Below are 19,089 nucleotides of genomic sequence, written 5' to 3' on the forward strand. Positions count from 1 at the left end.
GCGGCGGGCGCCGAGCCTCATGACGTAGAGCAGCGTTTCCGGCGGGCGGCGCGTGCGCAGAAGGAGCCGGGCGGAAGGGCCCGGCAGGGAGCGAGAGGCAACAGCGGCGGCGGCACCCGGCCCGAGTGACGGCGGCGCCAAGTATCGCGAGAAGTGGCGCGGCGCCGGCGCTAGAGGTGACCGAGGCAGCGGCGACAGCAGCCCCGGGTGCCTCCCGAGCGCGGCCCCCAGCCATGGACAAGGCGGAAGGAGACGGCGGCGGCGATGCCGGGAGCCCCGCGGCCGGGCCAGGTCCCCCCGCGGGGCTGAGCGGCGGCAAGTCCTCGCCGGCGGCGGCGGCGCCGGCGCCGCGGGGGCTGGTGCGGGTCTGCGACCTGCTGCTGCACAAGAAGCCGCAGAAGCCCAAGCGCAGCCGGACCTGCCGCCCGGCCAGCAGCAGCGACAGCGGGGGCAGCGAGAGCAGCGACGGCGGCAGCGAGGAGGAGGAGGAGGAGGAGGAAGAGGAGGAGGTGTCTGAGGTACGGGGGGGGCTCGGCTGGCAGGTGCCGGGGCGGGGGGGGGTCGCTGCGGTCTCGAGGTCTGGGGGGGGGGGCTTGGCTGGCAGGTGTCGGGGGGGGGAGAGGACTCAACCGACACGTGCCGGGGGGGGGCGCGCCCGGTGTGCCCCCCCCCGCCCTTTCGCGGCTCACGCTGCGCGGCCCGGGAGCCGGCGGTCGGAGCGAGCCGGGCCCAGGGCGGCGGGAGCGGGCTCCCCGCGGCGGGCCCGGGCGAGCCGGTTTCATAAGCCGCCCGCTGGCCGGGGCAGGGCTCCGCGCGGGCGGGAGGGGGCAGCACCGCACCGCGCTGCCCCCGGAGAGAGGGGAAGCGCAGGGGGTCGGGTTGCGGCGGCTGGTCGGCGCCGGCGGTGGGCGGCGGCGGCGGCGGGGGGGACGACCCGCTCCCTCAAGCGGGTGTCGTCCCCCCCTCCACGCGAGGGTCCGGGCGGTGATTGCAGCCCCCCCGGGGGATGTGGGGCTGGCCGCGCCGTGCTGCGCTTGCTCCTTTGCCCTTTGAAAACGGCAGGGGGCGAAGTGGCTTTTGCCGGGTTCCCCCCGCTCCAGGCTCTTTCTTCTCCAAGCTGCCTCAGCCGGCGGCACGCAGAGCGAGTCCCACGGGTGTCGCTGCGAGTGAGTTGGTGTGGGGCAAACCTCCGCTCCCCTCCAACTACTTTTTGAAAGGTTGTGCATGGGGAGGACCTTTTGACCGGAAAAGGACTTGAGGAGCTTTGTATAATGTGGTGCACTATTAAGACTGAAGTGGAAAGAGAAGCCAGTTTTAAGTAGGGGCACAGATCATCAGTATATTTAAGGAGCCTTTAGACCAGTGCTTCTCAAGCTATCTGATGAGGGGGACTGGCAGTTTTTTTCCCCTTATGTGCACGCAGACCAGCAGCCGATGGCTCGTGGACCGGCACCGGTCCGTGGACCACACCACTTTGAGTAGCACTGCTTTAGATGATTATCCGTTTTACTTAAGGTGCTGGTATTGTTTTGAATGAGAGAACCAAGACACAGAGCAATTTTGTTAATTCAAATGCTGTCCGATCAATATTTTAGACCGACAACAAACTGATAATGTACAAGTTCTATGTGATTCATAATCTCTCACTGAGACTGTGATCAATGGGGCTGTCTATACTTGAACATATTGATGGTTCATCTTATAGACTCATAGGGTCTTTATACTGCAATTAAACACCAGCCCAGCTGAATCACTTTGGGGATTCAGATTGGTGGGCTATAGAATGGCATATGCACATCAAAGCTTGTGGTGAAGCATCCCCACTTGTGGGGTCTCAGCCCAAGCCCAGATGTGTCTGCTGCTGTTAGCTGACATGGGCCAGCCATGGATGTTTAACTAAGGGACACTGCCTGGGTCTAGCCTGAGGCTCCATGCCCCCCTTCCCCCGTGCGGGGCTGGCATTAGCTACTGGCCTTGGAGGGCCCATGTGGGGCTGGCCCAAGCCGCTCCCCCCACACCTGCACGACCCAAGCCACCGGGGCCTGAGTGGGCCCAGCCCAAGCCTCTCACCCCCCAGACCTAAGCAGGGCCCGCCCACACGGGGCCAGCCTGAGCCCACTCTCCCTAAACATTTGGCAAGATGAGCAGTTGGCAAGAGCAAATGGGACAAATGCCAAGTTTTGCCCCCAAAAAGTCAGGACAGCTGGGACAGGGCTTAAAAAAGAGACTGTCCTGGGCAGAACGTGACGTATGGTCACCCTATGTTTAATTGCGTTATAGACCTAGATTTTCTGTCCAGAAGGGACCATCCTGATCATCTAGTCTGACCACCTGTGGCCTGATAGGTACAGAACCTCACCCATCCACTCCTGTAATAGGCCATAACTGCTGATTGAGTTACTGAAGTTCTCTAAACTTGATTTAAAGACTTCATGTTACAGAGAATCCACCATTTACTCTAGCTGAAGCCAGCAAGTGACCCAGAGGGAGCAAAATAAAACCCCAGGGTCTCTGCCAATTTGACCTGGGAAGAAAATTCCTTCCCCATCTAATCCAGTATTGTACCTCACTTAAAATACCAGAGTACTTGAAGGAAAGGCGTACCTGCACTATCATCTTTTTTATACTATTCCATGGAAGAGAAGCTTCTGACCTCAGTTTGATCAATTTGTTTAGACTGATGAAAATGGATAGGTTTGTAAATTTTTTCTTTGTATAAATGCAGATGTTTTTGCTTTCTGAAATGTGTAGTCGTCTTGTATCCTTTTGTTATTTTTCTCAGGAATATCCTGCAGCAGTGGAATTCATAAACTAATCATAGACACACTTTTAGGGGTTACCCAGTGTATCCAGAATGAATCACTGCTCCCCGCTTACAGCGGAAGGGAGCTATCTGTGCACACCAGGAGAAACTCTTTGTCCCCAGCTACTGACTGCTGACAACATAGGCGCCCTGTTCTGAGCTTCACAAGCCTCACTCTTTCCCATTGTAGGCTAGCCATTTACATGCCCCACTTTGTTACCCTTGAGTGCCCAGTCCCTTATCTTCTGAGCACCTGCAGTGTACACTGATCCATTGCCTCAGGCAAACAGTGCACCCTAGTTTACTGGTTTCACATCCCTTCAGTGCTCTTCATAGACACATCTAAGTCCCTTGTGCTATAGTAAAACCAAACTGAAGTTTATTTAACAGAGTTTGAGATAGAGATTCAAATAAAAGCAAATATAAGGGTAAGTTATTTTCCTGACTAATAAGGTATTTCTCACACAGTGGTGAGTCCTTGCAGCCCTTGTCCAATTTAGAAAGTTGGGGATCTACCTTTCATGAGACACCCCTGCTGCAGTTTCTCCTCTGTAATGGATAAAAACCGCCTGGCTCATTTCTTTGGCCCTTAAACAGTTACACTCTACTGTCTTTTAGCTCAAGGGGCCCCCTCTTCAGAGAGCTCTCCAGGGGTTTGTTTGTCTTTGTAAGTTTCCACCTGGTCCAGGCAGTGCTTGTCTCCACAGATATCCTTTGTTCTCAACTTCAGTTGAATTTGCCCTGAGACCCTGCCTCACCTCAGGTGACAGGCCTCACTTTTTAACAGTTTTGCAATCTAATAGCATTTTACATATTTCTTAAACTATTTTCTGCACAATCATCTTTCATAACCATGACAATCAGCTAGTTCTTAGCTTTTGAAAGAGGCCACCATGACCCTCTTCAGTGAGATATTTGAGAAAATGGTTGGACATGCGTAATGTACTTGCCTGATTATGTTAGTGTCACAATTATACATAGTATTAAAATATTCTCTTATCCTTGTTTTAACCTGGTTTCCATTCAGTGTTGAGTGTCAGGTATGCATATTATTGGAAAAGGCAAATAAGAGCTAGAGTGCTCAGTTTGTACTTGTATTTTATATGAACACATACTAATTTTGCTAAGTAGTTTTTCAGTCTTGTAACCTGTTAATTTTAACATTTGTTCTCTCCTTTTTAAACATCATTCTTACAATAATTCATTTATAAAATCTAAACTTCTCACTGTCAGAATTAAACTACTCAGTTCTTAATAGCAAATAAAATACGGATAAAGTAAGCCTCTTTTGAGATGTTTTGGTTATCGAGATGAGCTTAATGTATTTATAAGGAGCAGAGACTGAGTTTTACCTTAACATCAGTTGTTTTTTACAGTAGTTTTAAATTAGAATTTTTCTATTTTATTGTGTAATGCCAGATTTAAAGATGACTATGGTACTTTAGTGCTAAAGAAACATATTCTGCATCTATTTCCACAGTAACTGACAGACACTTACACAAGTGTCTTTCATTTAAAGACTTCATTATGCTAAAAATGATATATCAAGTGGGCACACTTTGTTTCTATTGCTTTGAGATATTATTGGTTCTGTTGGCATTTCCTAATTTAAGTATAGGGAGTATTGTCTCTTTAACTGGTAAAATCTTTCAAAACTGAGGCACCTTTAAAGTTTGACCACTGTATTAGTGTATCTCACTATGGGATCTAAACCTTTTTATATAAATGTACTTGAATGCTAAGAAGTTCGGTTGAATACTGCCAGCACCACGAGCATCCTGCTGATCTACACGGCTGTAGTGAGAGAAATAGTGTGAAGCAGTCTTGTGGAGAACTAAGTACCAGACCATGCAAAGTTTAAAGTTGAGTGCCTTGAGTAACTGTAGCAAACTTAGCAACTATCTAGCACTGCACAGGTGGTATGCATTTATAGTGCCATACTGTCTCCTCCCCACCCCATCGAAATATGCAGTTGGGCAGTTGCATTTTACATGGCTGAAGTCTTGTGTGGTCTTAAAGAGTAGCCCCAAGTATAATTCATTGCAGTAGACGAGTTTGGAGGTAGCAAAGTGGCTGTCACCCAGCTGTAGCCCATAGTAGGCACTATGGGCAACTGAGAATCCAGGAGCAGTGATTGATCCGATAGAACTTCCAGACTGCAAACACTTTGGACAAAAAAAAGTGAGAAACCACATTTAGCCCCTTCCAGATGCTTTCTCATGCCAGTAAACATCATTTTATATTGTATATATGATGGGATAGGAGAAGCAGAAATGTTGAGAACATGTCTCTGCTTTTCCATCTCTTTGTAATATTAAGCCAATCCCTATGTTTGCTGGTTTCCTTATGGCGTGTTAAATAAAGGTCCAGCATCAAGACATGGAGAGAGAAAAAAACCCATTATTATAATATCACGATGAGGCAGGGGAAGAATAACAGCAGAGCTGGATGCATAGTTGGAATTTTGATCACAGAAAGAGCAGTTTTGGAATCTAGATGCTCCTTGGCATTATAGTCTTATGAATTTACTTAGTCCTGTTCACAATTACTGAAAAATTCCCAGACTAGACATAGAAGTTTGGATATCCAATAAGGAGAATTTAACATTCAAAGAACTAATTAGGATACATTTGGAGACCTGTGATTTCTCCCGTCTTTACAATATGCTTTTCCGTTGGAAATCCAAGATGCTTGCTGACAGCCAAGGTCTAGTCCTGCTCTTACTGATTTCAGACAGAAATAATATAACTTGGTAAATTGTGCGCAGCTTTACGATCCAAAATGTCCATCAGCTTCTTTAGGTACATGGGATGTGGGAATTTATTATGGGGAAAGGAGATTCATATTTTATATGAAGTAATATTCAGTATCTCCTGGGTAGGAAATGTGTTTGGAATCTTTTGCACGTAAGGGAATTTTCTTTAACAATAGTGAAGCGCTTTAACAGACTAAATCTTGATTTTTTTTTTTAACATTTTACTCTGCATACTTGGCTTTCTTCATGCAGCTCTTCTGTTGTGTTTTTAATTCCTGTGGAAAAATACTTAGATGAGAATAAATCTTATATTCTTAGCTTGATTAGCCTTTAATATTTTTTAGAGAATTCTTAATAGACAAGTGTGTGAAAGTGCACATGCACACACGGTAGAACCCGTTTCCCCTTAATTCCTCATCTTCAGAAATGATCCATACTCTTGTCAGTTTAAATATCACTAGTAAAGTTTAGCTGGTATGCATTGGTCTCTTAAACATTAAACAATTGGAATATGGTTTGGTGAGTTAAAGCAACTGATCAGATCTATGCTCTCTTAATGTTTGGGATTTTTTAAAAAAAAAACATTTTTGTTTTCTTTTTTTGGAAGGGATTAGCAAAACACTCAGAAAGCTGAAGGGAGAGGGAAGATACGGTATGGAAAAGAGGGAGGCTGGAGCATGGAGGAGAGGTGGAATGAGGCTAAGATAAAGACACACTGAAGTAGTGTTTGCGAGGGGGTTGGAGCAAACAGGCAATCCGCATGAGGAGAGAATGTCCAGAGGTCGTCACCCCCCCCCCCCCCCAAAAAAAAAATAGCACGGAATAGAGCAATATAACAGAAGCAAGAGATAGGTGTACTGGTGTACTAGGAAGTTACATTTGTGGAATCCCCATCATTGGAGATTTTTAAGGAAAGGTTAGATAACATCTTGTCCGCGATAGTCTAGTTATGAAGGTGGTGGATGAGATGACCTTTTAACAACCTTTCCAGCCCTACATTTCTGAGATTTTATTTCCCTTTCCTCGACACTTTCCCTGTATTGTCTGGTGAGAGTGACTTGATCCATCTGTAAATACCTAAATGGAGAACAAATTAGATAATAGGCTCTTCAGTCTGGCAGACGACGATATAAAAAGATCCAAAGGTTTGAAGTTGAAGCTAGTTAAATTCAGAGTGGAAATAAAGTGTATATTTTTAACAATGAGGGTAAGTATCTATTAGAACAAGTTATTAAAAGTTGTGGAGGATTCTCTTTCACTGGCAATTTCTAAATAAAAATTGTATGCTTTTCTAAAAGAGATGCTCAAGTTCAAACGAATTATTTTGTGGAAGTTCTGTGGCCTGTGTTATGTAGAAAATCAATCTAGATGATCAGTGCTCCCTTAGAATGTATGAACTATAAATGCTTAAGGACAGTGACTGTTCCTTGCTACATATTTGTACTGTGCTTGGCACTGTAGGGACTTGATTCTGGTTAGGGCCTCCAGGCGTGCATGTAATACATCTTCAATATAAAGAAGGAAAAGACCAAACCAATTTTTTTTCCTTTTATAGGTCACCTTCACAGGAAGCAATTTTGGAACAAGTGGTTGCAATTATCTCAGGTGGTAAATCAGTGAGAAATAGTCTCACAATGAAACAAAAACATTTGGTTTCAGAGTAACAGCCGTGTTAGTCTGTATTCGCAAAAAGAAAAGGAGTACTTGTGGCACCTTAGAGACTAACCAATTTATTTGAGCATGAGCTTTCGTGAGCTACAGTATGCATCCAATGAAGTGAGCTGTAGCTCACGAAAGCTCATGCTCAAATAAATTGGTTAGTCTCTAAGGTGCCACAAGTACTCCTTTTCTTTTTGAAAAACATTTGGATTACTCTAAATACTGTTAAGAACTCAGTGTAAAATAATAGGTACTGTACATGAATTTTGGAAGAAGTTAAACTGATTTTTCCTTCTAACTTCGCAATCTCAAATATTCACAACTTGATAGGTGCATGGGATGGCGAAGGGGGTGCAGGGTGATGTCTTTGAAGCATTAGCTAATGGTCACTGCCAAAAGTGTGATGCAGGACTGCAGGGATATGGCAAACACTGTTTTCTCCACCCACCAGTTAGGAAGTAAATCCTTAAACTTTTTTCAGCACATAGAATGGAGACTCTATGTGAGAGAGCTGTTATCTTCTATTATGGCCTAATTCTGTTATCAGGTGTGCATATGTAATTCACATTTACTTAGTGGGAGATCAGTATGTGTGCCTGATGGCAAAATTTATACCTTAGTTTTTTACAGTTGTCATGAGCAGTAGCAGTACACTTTCTAACGGACTAGAATAATTTAGCATTTTCCCTATAATAGCTATGTTTAATATAGGCCCACTCTGATGTTTACTGTAGTCTCACAATCTGTGTTAAGGGGTTGTATTTACTAATTTTGTTAGAGGGGAATTTAATCTTCTGCATATGTGACCAGTAAATTGGAATTATATTGCAGTTGCACTTGGATCAGCAGATACATCAAAGAAATCTTGAGTATCCAGGCAACAGTGCTGTGACTACTCAGAATGCCTTGTAGCAGAAAGAAATGCACTGTAAATAGACTGTATCTAGTAGTGGATGAAAATAAATTTTAAGAAAAATTAGATGTTTTCATATTAAGTGTGTAAATATTTTTATATAATTTATGTAACTTTTTTCAGATGATCAAAAAGCTAATTAATCGACTGGTAAAGCTTTAATTGCGTAACTGAAATTTTCAGTATTTTTTTTTCTGGCATGTGCTGCCAGGGAGTGCTTCAATGTTCTGAATTAGATTGTGAACTTAGTTACAAACATTTGGTAGCTATAACATGTTTTTTCTTCCGTCTTAATATTGCCCACGTGTTCTTTAAACTGGCATGTGGTGGATGGAGTTTGACAGCCAGTGCTTTTTCCGTGTCACATGCCATATGGTAGTTCAAAGATCTGTCTTCCAGACTTCTTAGAAGCACGGCTGTCAGCAGAAAGCTATATAGATGTAGATATTTGTATGTGAAGAGCAAGTAGTAAAATAGACAGATTAAAGTTACTTTAAAAGATGAAATTCAGAGTTCTACATTTGGCGTTGTGATATCCTGTTTTAATTAAGAACGTCCTTTTTCATTCCCAGTTTCTTCATGAAATGAATTCACAATCCAAGAGTGTTTGAGTAGTGATTCTATAAAATGTGTTAATGTTTTGGTTTATTAAAAGAAGTGTATATATGTTTCTCATGTCTCAGCAATTTTGCTTTGGCTAAACTATGTAATACAACTAAAGCCAAGAAACAGAGCAAACCTATAATTATCTGTTCTGTACATGCATAAAGATCAAAAGTATTTGTATGCATTTGATTTTATTACATGTACTGCAATGAAATAAACTTGAATGGATTAGAGATATTTAAACCATTTTACAGTTAGTCTCAGAGGTTTGGTTTTTTTTGCAAATTCTTAAAACATATTTGAACCTTTACTTTGGATAAAACAAGACTTCTAGTGTAGTTGTTTCCTGAATCTCAAATCATGCTTCATGAAAGTTTAACTTGTTAGATCAGTTTTCCCTCCCCAAGGAATCTCATTATATTAAGGTGTAGGTTTCTGGTTTTATATTAAGTCAGTTTGTTACTGGATTCTCAGATGGTATCCAGAAATGATTAAGTATTATATCTGGGAATGCTAATGTTACAGGAGTGCTTTAGGGCATGCCTACAAAAATGGTATTTGTATAACCTTTTGAATGTTCCTTCTGCATTTTTATTTGGCCTTGGTGAAAACTTAAGATTGCAACTCAGTACAAAATTAGTTTCTCTTAGATGCTCCAGTAAAGAATGTGCCAATAAATTACCATAAGAAGAGCTCAGTGTTCTCATCCACTCATTGTGATGATCCCTGATTCTGCAGTGACTTCTGTGAACTGGAGTAACCAAGCTCATTGCAGGATTGGTGCCTGGGACCCTGATCCTGTGACTACTTAGACACTTGAATCCATTGAGCTTAATGGGGCTATTTGTGTTTTTAAAGTTAGACATGTATGTAAACCTTTGCAGGACTGGAAGATGATGTTTAGTGGAGTTAAAATTACGAGGGGCATAAAAGCACTTTTTTTTTCTTCTCTTGTGATCCAGTTCTTGGCCTGAGAATCTTCAAGTCAGGTCCTAATCTTCATGAATGGATAAAATAGGTACCTAAAAAAGAAAGATGGAGGAATGAAAGAAGAAACTGCTGAGTATTAATAAACTTTATTGCGAACAAGCAAGAACAAACCACAATAACACTAGTTTACTCATAATCATAAATCTTAGAAAACTGAATATTTTTCATATAACCAGGATAGGAACTAAGGTTGATAATTTCAAAGCTATTTAAGTGTATTTAGCCATACAGTTCCCATTGAAATTAATGGGAGTTGTGTGGCTAAACCTGTTAGTCAGTTTTGACAGTCCAACCTAAATTTATGGAGAAAGGCATAACCAAGCTAAGCAGGTAAAAGATTTTTTTAAAATGGTGGGTAAAGTTAGGCTCCTACGACCCTCTATAGGCACCTAAGACTGAGTTTCAAAGTTGTTGAACACCCAGTAGCGCCTATTGATTTTTGGATGACATATCTTTCTATACTTGTCTCATCAGATGTAGCAACTAAAGAACTACACACAGAATACAACCATGCTAATATAGTAGCGTGGGAAATTTTAAGTATGAATTGCTAATAAGTGTTTCAGGAGAGAATCTGAGAAGGGACAAAGTGTGGTTGGGGAGGATCAGCTCCAGATAATTTCCTATGCTTTCTTTGTGTGAAGCTCCTCCCTGGCATTACTCTCTTCTATGAAAAAAACCAACAACAAAAAAACCCCTCAGACCCATTCCCTCACATCTATGCAGACATGTCTGTCACTGTATCATCCTCCCACGTTGCTGCCACATCCACGACTTTGCATTACTGTGCTGCCTCGGTTCCCAGCAGCCTCCATGCTGCTCTGCTACTTTCCCTGTCTCCTCTATGTCTATGCTGACTGATATTCCTCCTTGCCCCAGTAGACTGATAGACCTCTTGCCAACACTACTTCACCCCTTCCCGTTAAGAGGGTGAGGAAAACCAAACTTAGGAAACTGCCCCACTTCTCCCCCCGGCAGATAGTTATGTAAGAGTTAAGGTTGCTCATTTTATTATTATATTGGAATTGCAAAAGGTTCAGAAAAGGGCAACAAAAATTATTAGAGGTATGGAACAGTTTCCATATGAGGAGAGATTAATAAGACTGGGACTTTTCAGCTTGGAAAAGAGACGACTAAGGGGGGATATGATAGAGGTCTATAAAATGACTGATGTGGAGAAAGTAAATAAGGAAGTGTTTACTCCTCATAACACAAGAAATAGGGTTAACCACATTAAATTAATAGGCAGCAGGTTTAAAACAAACAAAAGGAAGTATTTTTTCACACAGCGCACAGTCAATCTGTGAAACTCTTTGCCAGAGGATGTTATGAAAGCCAAGAATATAACAGGGTTAAAAAAAGAACTAGATAAATTCATGGAGGATAGGTCCATCAGTGGCTATTGGCAGGGATGATGTCCCTAGCCTCTGTTTGCCGGAAGCTGGGAATGGGCGACAGGGGATGGATCACTTGATGATTACCTGTTCTGTTCATTCCCTCTGCGGCACCTGGCACTGGCCGCTGTTGGAAGACAGGCTACTGGGCTAGATGAACCATGGGTCTGACCCAGTATGGCTGTTACGTTGTTTATTTGTATCGTTGTAGCACTGAAGCAGTTACCAGGACTCTGTTGTTCCAGGTGCTGTACAAATAGAACAAAAAGATGGTCCCTGCCCCAAGAATTTATAATCTAAATACAAGACAGAAGACAATTGGTAGATACAGACAGATGGAGTACAAGGAAATAGTGAGATGATACATCATCATGATAGTCTGTGATCTCTGCACACAGTACCTAACTGTTAAGTTTTTGTAGGCATCGTGACAAAGAAGAATTGTGACGAATTTGAAGGTGGATATGGAGGTAGCTTTGCAGATGGTTATGGGGAGCACCTCCCTTGTGTGAGGGGCTGCATGGGAAACTGGCATCATGGGCCGATAGGTGGTGAGCATCAATAGCTTGATAGCAAATGATAAATAAGGTGGTGATAGACCTGTCCTGAAAGTGAACACAGGTAGCTTATGTTTTGATGCATTAAAGAAAAGGCACCCAGTGGAGATCTGTAAAGAGAGGGTTGACATGGTCAAAACAGTGGGCTAGGAAAATAATCTTTGCAGAAGCATTCTGAATGGATATGAGTGGGGCAAGATTGCATGTGTCAAGTCAAGAGAGATGGATGTTGCAGGAGTCCAGACATGAGGTGATGAGAGCTTGGACAAGAGTTGCTGTATGGCTAGATAAGAAAGTTCAAGTGCACATATCTACAATCAGTACAAACCAGGGAAATCACCCGGTAAGGGAGCAATAGCATCCACAGCAACGAGATTCAACATATCGGACAGAACACCCAAACGTTTTTGCAGCTCCACAAAAAAAGCTCACTTTGTCTTTACAAACAAGCACGCATAACACACACATCCAAGAAACCTTAACTCTTACCTTGGACTTCCTCTTCTTCAAATAACACTTTCACTACACAACACATTTTATATGGGGAATACATTTATCTAGGTGAGGCCAGAGTTAAGGTTTTTGTTTTTAGTTTGACTATAAGGAATTCAATAGAAAGAATGTGACAAGAATTGTGTGATCCTCTGGTTGGTTTTTTTTTTTTTCGTGCTGATCTTTACTGGTGGTAAGAAATGTGTGCTGGAAATACACATGGGAATTTTCCACATGGAAATAAAGAAATCTGGAGAAAGGAATCTCAGAAAAAATGTAGGATTCCTTTAGTCTTGTTAACAGCAAAAAAAGAACCAGAAAAAGAAACGTTTTCTAACAGGAGCCTTCCTTAAAAGGTCGAACAGTCTCATGCTGCTACTTCAGTACTTGCTTATTGGAGGTGGTCATTGGAATAGCTTTCACTAAAATTGTTTTGGGAAATCTGAGTGGAGATTTGGCTGGTTTTCTGTGGCAGAGTCCCTGTTTTAAAAGCTTTTAAATCATTATTACTGGCAGATGTATTACCCTTCCCAGTAGATCAAATGTCTCAGGTATGGTCCAATTAACTGCACAGAACAGGCTTTGCTAGAATTCATTGCTACTTGCAAAAGAGAATAAATATACTCACTATTACTTTCCCAAGTGGGATGCGTTTTATAATATTTTCTCTCCATGCAGGCAAAAGGGATTTTGGGTACATTCTGAGCTAATTGGTAGTACCTGATTTGATCTAGACTACATTAAATCACTTCTGTCTCAGAATAGTCCCCTGTCCTTTTTCTACTTCACTAAATTTTTGAAGGTTTCCTTGGATAAATATCCTGATTACAGGGGCAGGGGGGAGAGGAGAGAAGATGGATCCAGCATAGAATAGTAATCACCACAGTAGACAGGGGCAAGCATTAGTGGTACCATATGAATTAATAGCATTCTCAGTAAAGAATTTATCCGGCACATGCTACAGTGTGTACAACCTGCCTGGTGTGATGAGCTCTGATGGAGATGGAAGATTATTGTTTGGTTTTCTTTTCCTTTTTATGAAGAGGCAGGAACTTTTATATACTTAAGCATGTGACTGATATTTGAACTCTTATCTACGATCCAAGGGAAAGGTATTTTTGACTGGAAACTGAAATACAACATCTGTTGCAAAGCTAAAAAAAATTCTCCAGATTTGAAGGAATAATTAAGACCTTAAAAATATAGATTGTAAACACTTTGGGCAGGGACCTTGTCTACCTCTGTTTGTGCAGGGGATCTAATTGTTATTGGGTCCTCTAAGTGTTGCTGGAAAAAAATCTCACCCCGGAAAGGAGATAGACACTAATTTGAGACCATTGTAGCTGATGAACTATTAGTCTTTTTCTTGAGAGAGGTCTCAAACTTCAGCCAATGCCTAGGAAAAGCTTGTTAATAGAAATTTATAGTGATATTAGTCAAAATAGGACGGATGTGATCAAATTACAGAAAACATTAGTCAAATGTATAATAATCCATATTGAAATAGGGATGGCACACTCCTGGGGTTATGATGACCTTTGTAACATGCCTCAGATGAGCTTTGTCTTGGCTACGATGCACTAGTGCATCAGAAAGTACACGATTCCACGTACTGTAAGGGCAAGTCTACGCTAGAGCGCTGCTGAGCAGCTGCACCGCTGTAGCGCCTCTGGTGAAGATGTGCTATGCCCATGGGAGAGCGCTCTCCTGTTGGCATATATATGGCCGTAGGTAAAGTTAGGCTCCCACCATTTTTAATAAATTTAACAGTATGGTTAAAATATTAGCATCCAAATATTCGGGTACATCACTCATAAGTTATACTAAGAGTATATAGGCACCTAAGACTGAGTTTCAAAGTTGTTGAACACCCAGTAGTGCCTATTGATTTCTGCATGACATATCTTTCTATACTTATGATGATCTCCTTGTCTCATCAGATGTAGCTTGTGGGAAGCAAATATAGCAAAGAGTGTAGCTTGTCCCTCAGTAATGGAGAATTTAGGATAGATTGTCCCTCAGTAAATATAATCCGTCAGAGAAGTATTTCAGCTACTTTTGTGACTTCGCTTCTCAATGGCACTCCAACTCATCTCTTGGTATTGCTGATGTCTGATATGTTCTAAATAGATGTCCCTTGAACACCTGATGATGTCCAACACCATGAATAGCTGCATCAGCGAGGCATAGATTCCCACAACACTCGCTCATTACTGGGATCCCAAGCACCCAGGGCTCCGATGATCAGCGCTGAAGTGAATTGTAACCCAAAAGCAGCCAAAGTTGATCATTTTGGGAAAGAAACTCCCAACATGCTGCGCATGTAGGCAGAGTAGGTGTGCCTATGCAAACACAGTCTGCTCTTGAAGTCTTTTCCCCCAGAATATCACTAGATGTCGGGGAGCGCTTATTCAAACTCTGCTTACATACAGGTGCACGAAGAGAATCAAACTGATTATGATATAGATCAGTGACCGTTTCATCTTGGTGAAAATAAAAACTGCCTTCACCTTAACCATACGGTGTGTCCACAAAAAATTTGTTTTACAAACGCCTGATTAGAGAGACACAATACTGAAGCAAATCCTTTCCCTTTCTCAATAAGCACTCAATTCTGTGCGTTTGCTCAACACCTCATGGGACTTGATCTGATGGTTATAGATGTCATGTACACAGATAGGAGATTTGTATATGAAGATACACTATATCCAGATAATGAAATTTTGTGAAAAGTAAGTTTAGTGTGAAGAGTCATCGTGATTAGTGTCTTAGAATGTGTGAGTCTAAAACCAATTATATAATCATTTTTCTGTACTGTACTCCACCCATAAAAGAGGAGAATAGGAGGGAAATGACATATCTGCGGTAGATGAGTTAATATTGATTATCATAAATGTGAATTTTTTTCCAGATGTTTGGGGGTTTTGTAATGTTAACATTAACTTGCACTTTCCTATCTTTAATTTTTTTTAAAAGTTCCTGTCATCTTGATTCTAACTTTCCTATTTTTGTAACGTGTATACTTTTTAAATAACTCCAATTTATCTGGTTTCAGAGTAACAGCCGTGTTAGTCTGTGTTCGCAAGAAGAAAAGGAGTACTTGTGGCACCTTAGAGACTAACCAATTTATTTGAGCATGAGCTTTCGTGAGCTACAGCTCACTTCATCGGATGCATCCAATTTATCTGCACTCTCAACCTGAACTCCAGTTTAACCATTATTTCTGTGTGGTGTTAACTTTTGTATGAAAATGACTAGAGGCATGGAAAGACTGCTTTATGAAGAGGTTAGAAAGACTGTAACTTGTTTGCTTAGAGAAAAGATGAAAAGGGGAATATAGGTATAAAATGAATGGTATAGAGAAAGTATATAAAGTGCTCATATTTACCTTTTCTCATAATATAAACAAGATAACAAATTTAAATTGGAAAGGCAACAACCAGGAAATTTTTTATGATGCATACTAATATGATGGAAATTCTGTTGCTCGATATTAAGTTAAGTAGGATTAACAAAAATTAGACATTTATATGGATATTGAGAATATCTAGTACATTGACTAGATTTAAAAAGGGGAAGGGAGTGGGCATGATAATGTGGCCAAAGGCATAAGTCAACCGCTAGTTGACAAAGGTTAAGGCAGGCACATTTCATTATGACTAGGTTGTTCAGTAATTGCCTTCTCTTTTTGTGCACCTTTATTTGAAGTATCATGTAATAGCCACAGTCAGACACAGAATACCTGGTAAATTGGACTTATGGCTTGATGTGGTATAGCAATTCCTTTCTTTTTATTTGGTGAGATTTTTCTGTAGGAGGACATTTGGACTAAATACACTCATTACTACTTGGTGTCTGTCAGTTTTGTTGGTGGTACTCTGTCTAAATGTCGGCATTTCTAAGATACTGAGGGAGTCAGGATCCTTACTGATCTGTTTTATTCAAACATAACATAAGAATGACCATATGGGGTCGGACCAGTGGTCTGTTTAGCCCGGTGTTCTGTCTCTGACGGTGCCAGCGTCAGATGCTTCAGAGGATATGAACAAACAGAGCGATTTGGAGTGATCCATCCCCTGTCGTCCAGTCCAAACTTCTGGTAGTTGGAAGTTTAGGGACACCTGGAGCATGGGGTTGCATCTGACCTTCTTGACAAATAGGCCTATTGATGGACCTTTCCTCCATGAATGTACCTAATTCTTTTTTGAACCCAGTTAATACTTACAGGTTTCATGACATCCCACTGAATTCCACAGATTGTGTTGTGTGAAGAAGTATTTCCTTATGTTTGTTTTAAACCTGCTGCCTGTTAATTTCCTGGGGTGACCCCTGATTCTTGTATTGCGTAAAGGGATAAATAACACGTCCATATTCACTTTCTCCACACCATTCATGGTTTTTATAGACCTCTATCATATACCCCTTAGTCATCTCTTTTCTAAGATGAACAGTCCCCCTCTTTTTAATCTCTCCTTGTCTGGAAGCCGTTCCATACCCCTAATAATTTTCGCTCCCCTTCTCTACGCCTTTTCCAATTCTAATATATCTTTGTTCATATATACTCAGTATTCAAAGTGTGGATGTACCATGGCTTAATATAGTGACTTTGATATTTTCAATTATATTCTCCATCCCTTTCCTAATGGTTCTAACATTCTGTGATCTTATTTGACTGCCGCTGCATGCTGTTATAAAATTACCTTCTTTACCAGCCTTAACATGCATCTACTGTAGTTGCATCCTTTACGACTAGATCCAGGCCACAATTCAAAGTAACTGTCCAACAACTTATATACATCTGTAGCTGTCTGCAGCCTCTTCAGAATTCCTCAAATCTAGGAGAAGAGGATAAACTGTGCAAGCCTTATCTAGTATTCATCATAGTTAATTCCAGTAATAGGAAGCATATGTACACATCAGAAATTAATATCTATTTTTATGTTAAGTGGTTTCAAAATATACATCAAATAGAATACAGAAAATGAAAACTCAGTAAATCAAATCTGAAACTTGGAATTTCTAAACTTGAGTAAAAACGTTTCCTTGTGTAAACACTTATGAGCACACTTAAAAGTAAAAATAGAACTTTTAATTTGCACTATTGACAAGTTCAACCCAACATCTATTAAAATCTCAAGTTAAACATTAGAGGCAAAATGTGTAGAGTAAGCTTGCAGAAAACTATCAAAACATGAATTACCCATATGTTGTTATGCAATGTTCAAGATTGAGTCAGCTTTCCCGAAGTTAAAAATAGATTAATCCTGTATTCTTTCCTCTTTGAATATAACATGACACGTGATCAGTATCATAAATACATTTCCTTGATAGTTGATGTTTGCAGGGCTATGGAAGAGGGATGTCTGCGTTTAGAGCCGAGATTCATTCTTTACATAAAAGAATTTTTTCCTTTTTCACATAGTTTGACTGTATTAACACCCCCCCGAGACACTATTTGCAGAACACTTGACAAAGTTCTCTTAATTGAGTCAAAGGAAGGATTTGGGGAGAGTTATTGGACAAGATACTTGTGCAGATTTTCAACAGGAACAGAAGTTTTATTTAGACATCTTGTGGTATGTGTGCTTTTACCATAGGTAGGAACTTCCTAGTAAATCTCTGATATCTAATATAACAAGTGTGTTTAAGGAAAAAAGATCTACAGGTTTTTTCCATTGACTTTTAGAATATTAGAATTCTAGGACTATTAAATTTCAAAATTTTTAAGTATTCTGATATACTTTAATTCAGTGGTGGTCCTTAAGTATTTTCCTGCCAGCTGAAATGTTTCCCTTTTAGTCCCATTGGCAGTCTTGATTTTTCCCTCTGCTGCCAAAAAACATTAAGTACCTAAACAAAGTTCTAACTTATTAAAGGAGATTTAAATATTATGGGTGGGATTTTCGAAAGTGCTTAGTGTTGGCTTGACTCTGTTCCAACTGTTCAGTGGAAACAGAGTCGGGCTAAGTGTTGTCTCGATGACAAGCGTAATCATTTTTAAAATGTAAGTTGTACAAGATAATTAGTAAAACTACTATCAGGAAGAAATGACTGTTCAGTTGCTGCTTTTATTGAACTAATGTTGGAGTGTGTGGGACAGTTCTGAAAAGGTATGTAACAAATTGGAAACAGAGCTGCTGAAGTTTTTCTCAGAGCTGTTGAACTTTAGAGCTTCTTAAAGTGTCTCTTATATTTATAAAGAAGCTCTAAAATTTTAAATCAAAATGTTTATTGGGATAAGTAAATTGTTCAGTTCGAAAGTCACAACATTTTTTCAGTCTCATAACTACAAAGACCACATCCTCCTTATGCAATCAAAGCTGGCAGAGGAAGTGCAGTGGCAAAGGGATGAGGCAGCAGAAAAATTAGATCAGTGGTAACGTGTTCAGTCCCGAAGAAAAGTCTGTTCACTGTGTGCCTGTCATGTCACTCCACTGAAATCACAATGGAGAATAGTTATAAGATACTCAAAAGTATTAACATGCTGCTTTCAAGCAAATGAAAAGAATGGTCTTATGGTTAAGGCCCTGGACTGGGACTTCAGCAAACTGGGTGTAATTTCCAGGTGTCCTTCAGATTCTGTGTGTGACCCTGAGCAAGTCACTTAATGTTTCTTACTTCCCCACATGTAAAATGAGAACAGTTATAATAACTTTCTCTCGAGTTGGATTGTAAATGCTTTGGAGCAGGGACCCTTTTGTTGTGCATGTATACGTTGCCTAGCACCACAGGTCCCTGATCTCGGCTAGGGTCTCAAAGTACTATCATAATACAAATAATACATACTAATAAGTGAGTGGGATTGAAGTATGTTCTAAAGGCATTTTTACTTATATTTAATAGTCCGCAGATACATGAACATATGCCCTCTGTTTCAGTCACCAACCAAAGTGATGATGGGCATAACTATGTGCAGATAT

The 19,089-nt window shown here is 41.0% G+C and overlaps 1 protein-coding gene across 1 annotated transcript in view; it reads left to right on the forward strand.

Moving 5' to 3' along the window:
* Positions 1 to 218: 218 nt before the first annotated feature.
* Positions 219 to 19,089, forward strand: part of ANKRD17 (ankyrin repeat domain 17) — a 131,660-nt gene continuing 112,789 nt past the window's right edge. The window contains exon 1 of the mRNA XM_074950408.1: positions 219 to 518. Coding sequence (XP_074806509.1) covers positions 234 to 518 — 285 coding nt within the window. The 5' untranslated portion in view covers positions 219 to 233. The remainder of the gene's footprint in view (positions 519 to 19,089) is intronic.

This window comes from Natator depressus, chromosome 4, assembly GCF_965152275.1.
Source record: "Natator depressus isolate rNatDep1 chromosome 4, rNatDep2.hap1, whole genome shotgun sequence".
In the NCBI taxonomy this organism is placed as follows: Eukaryota; Metazoa; Chordata; order Testudines; family Cheloniidae; genus Natator; species Natator depressus.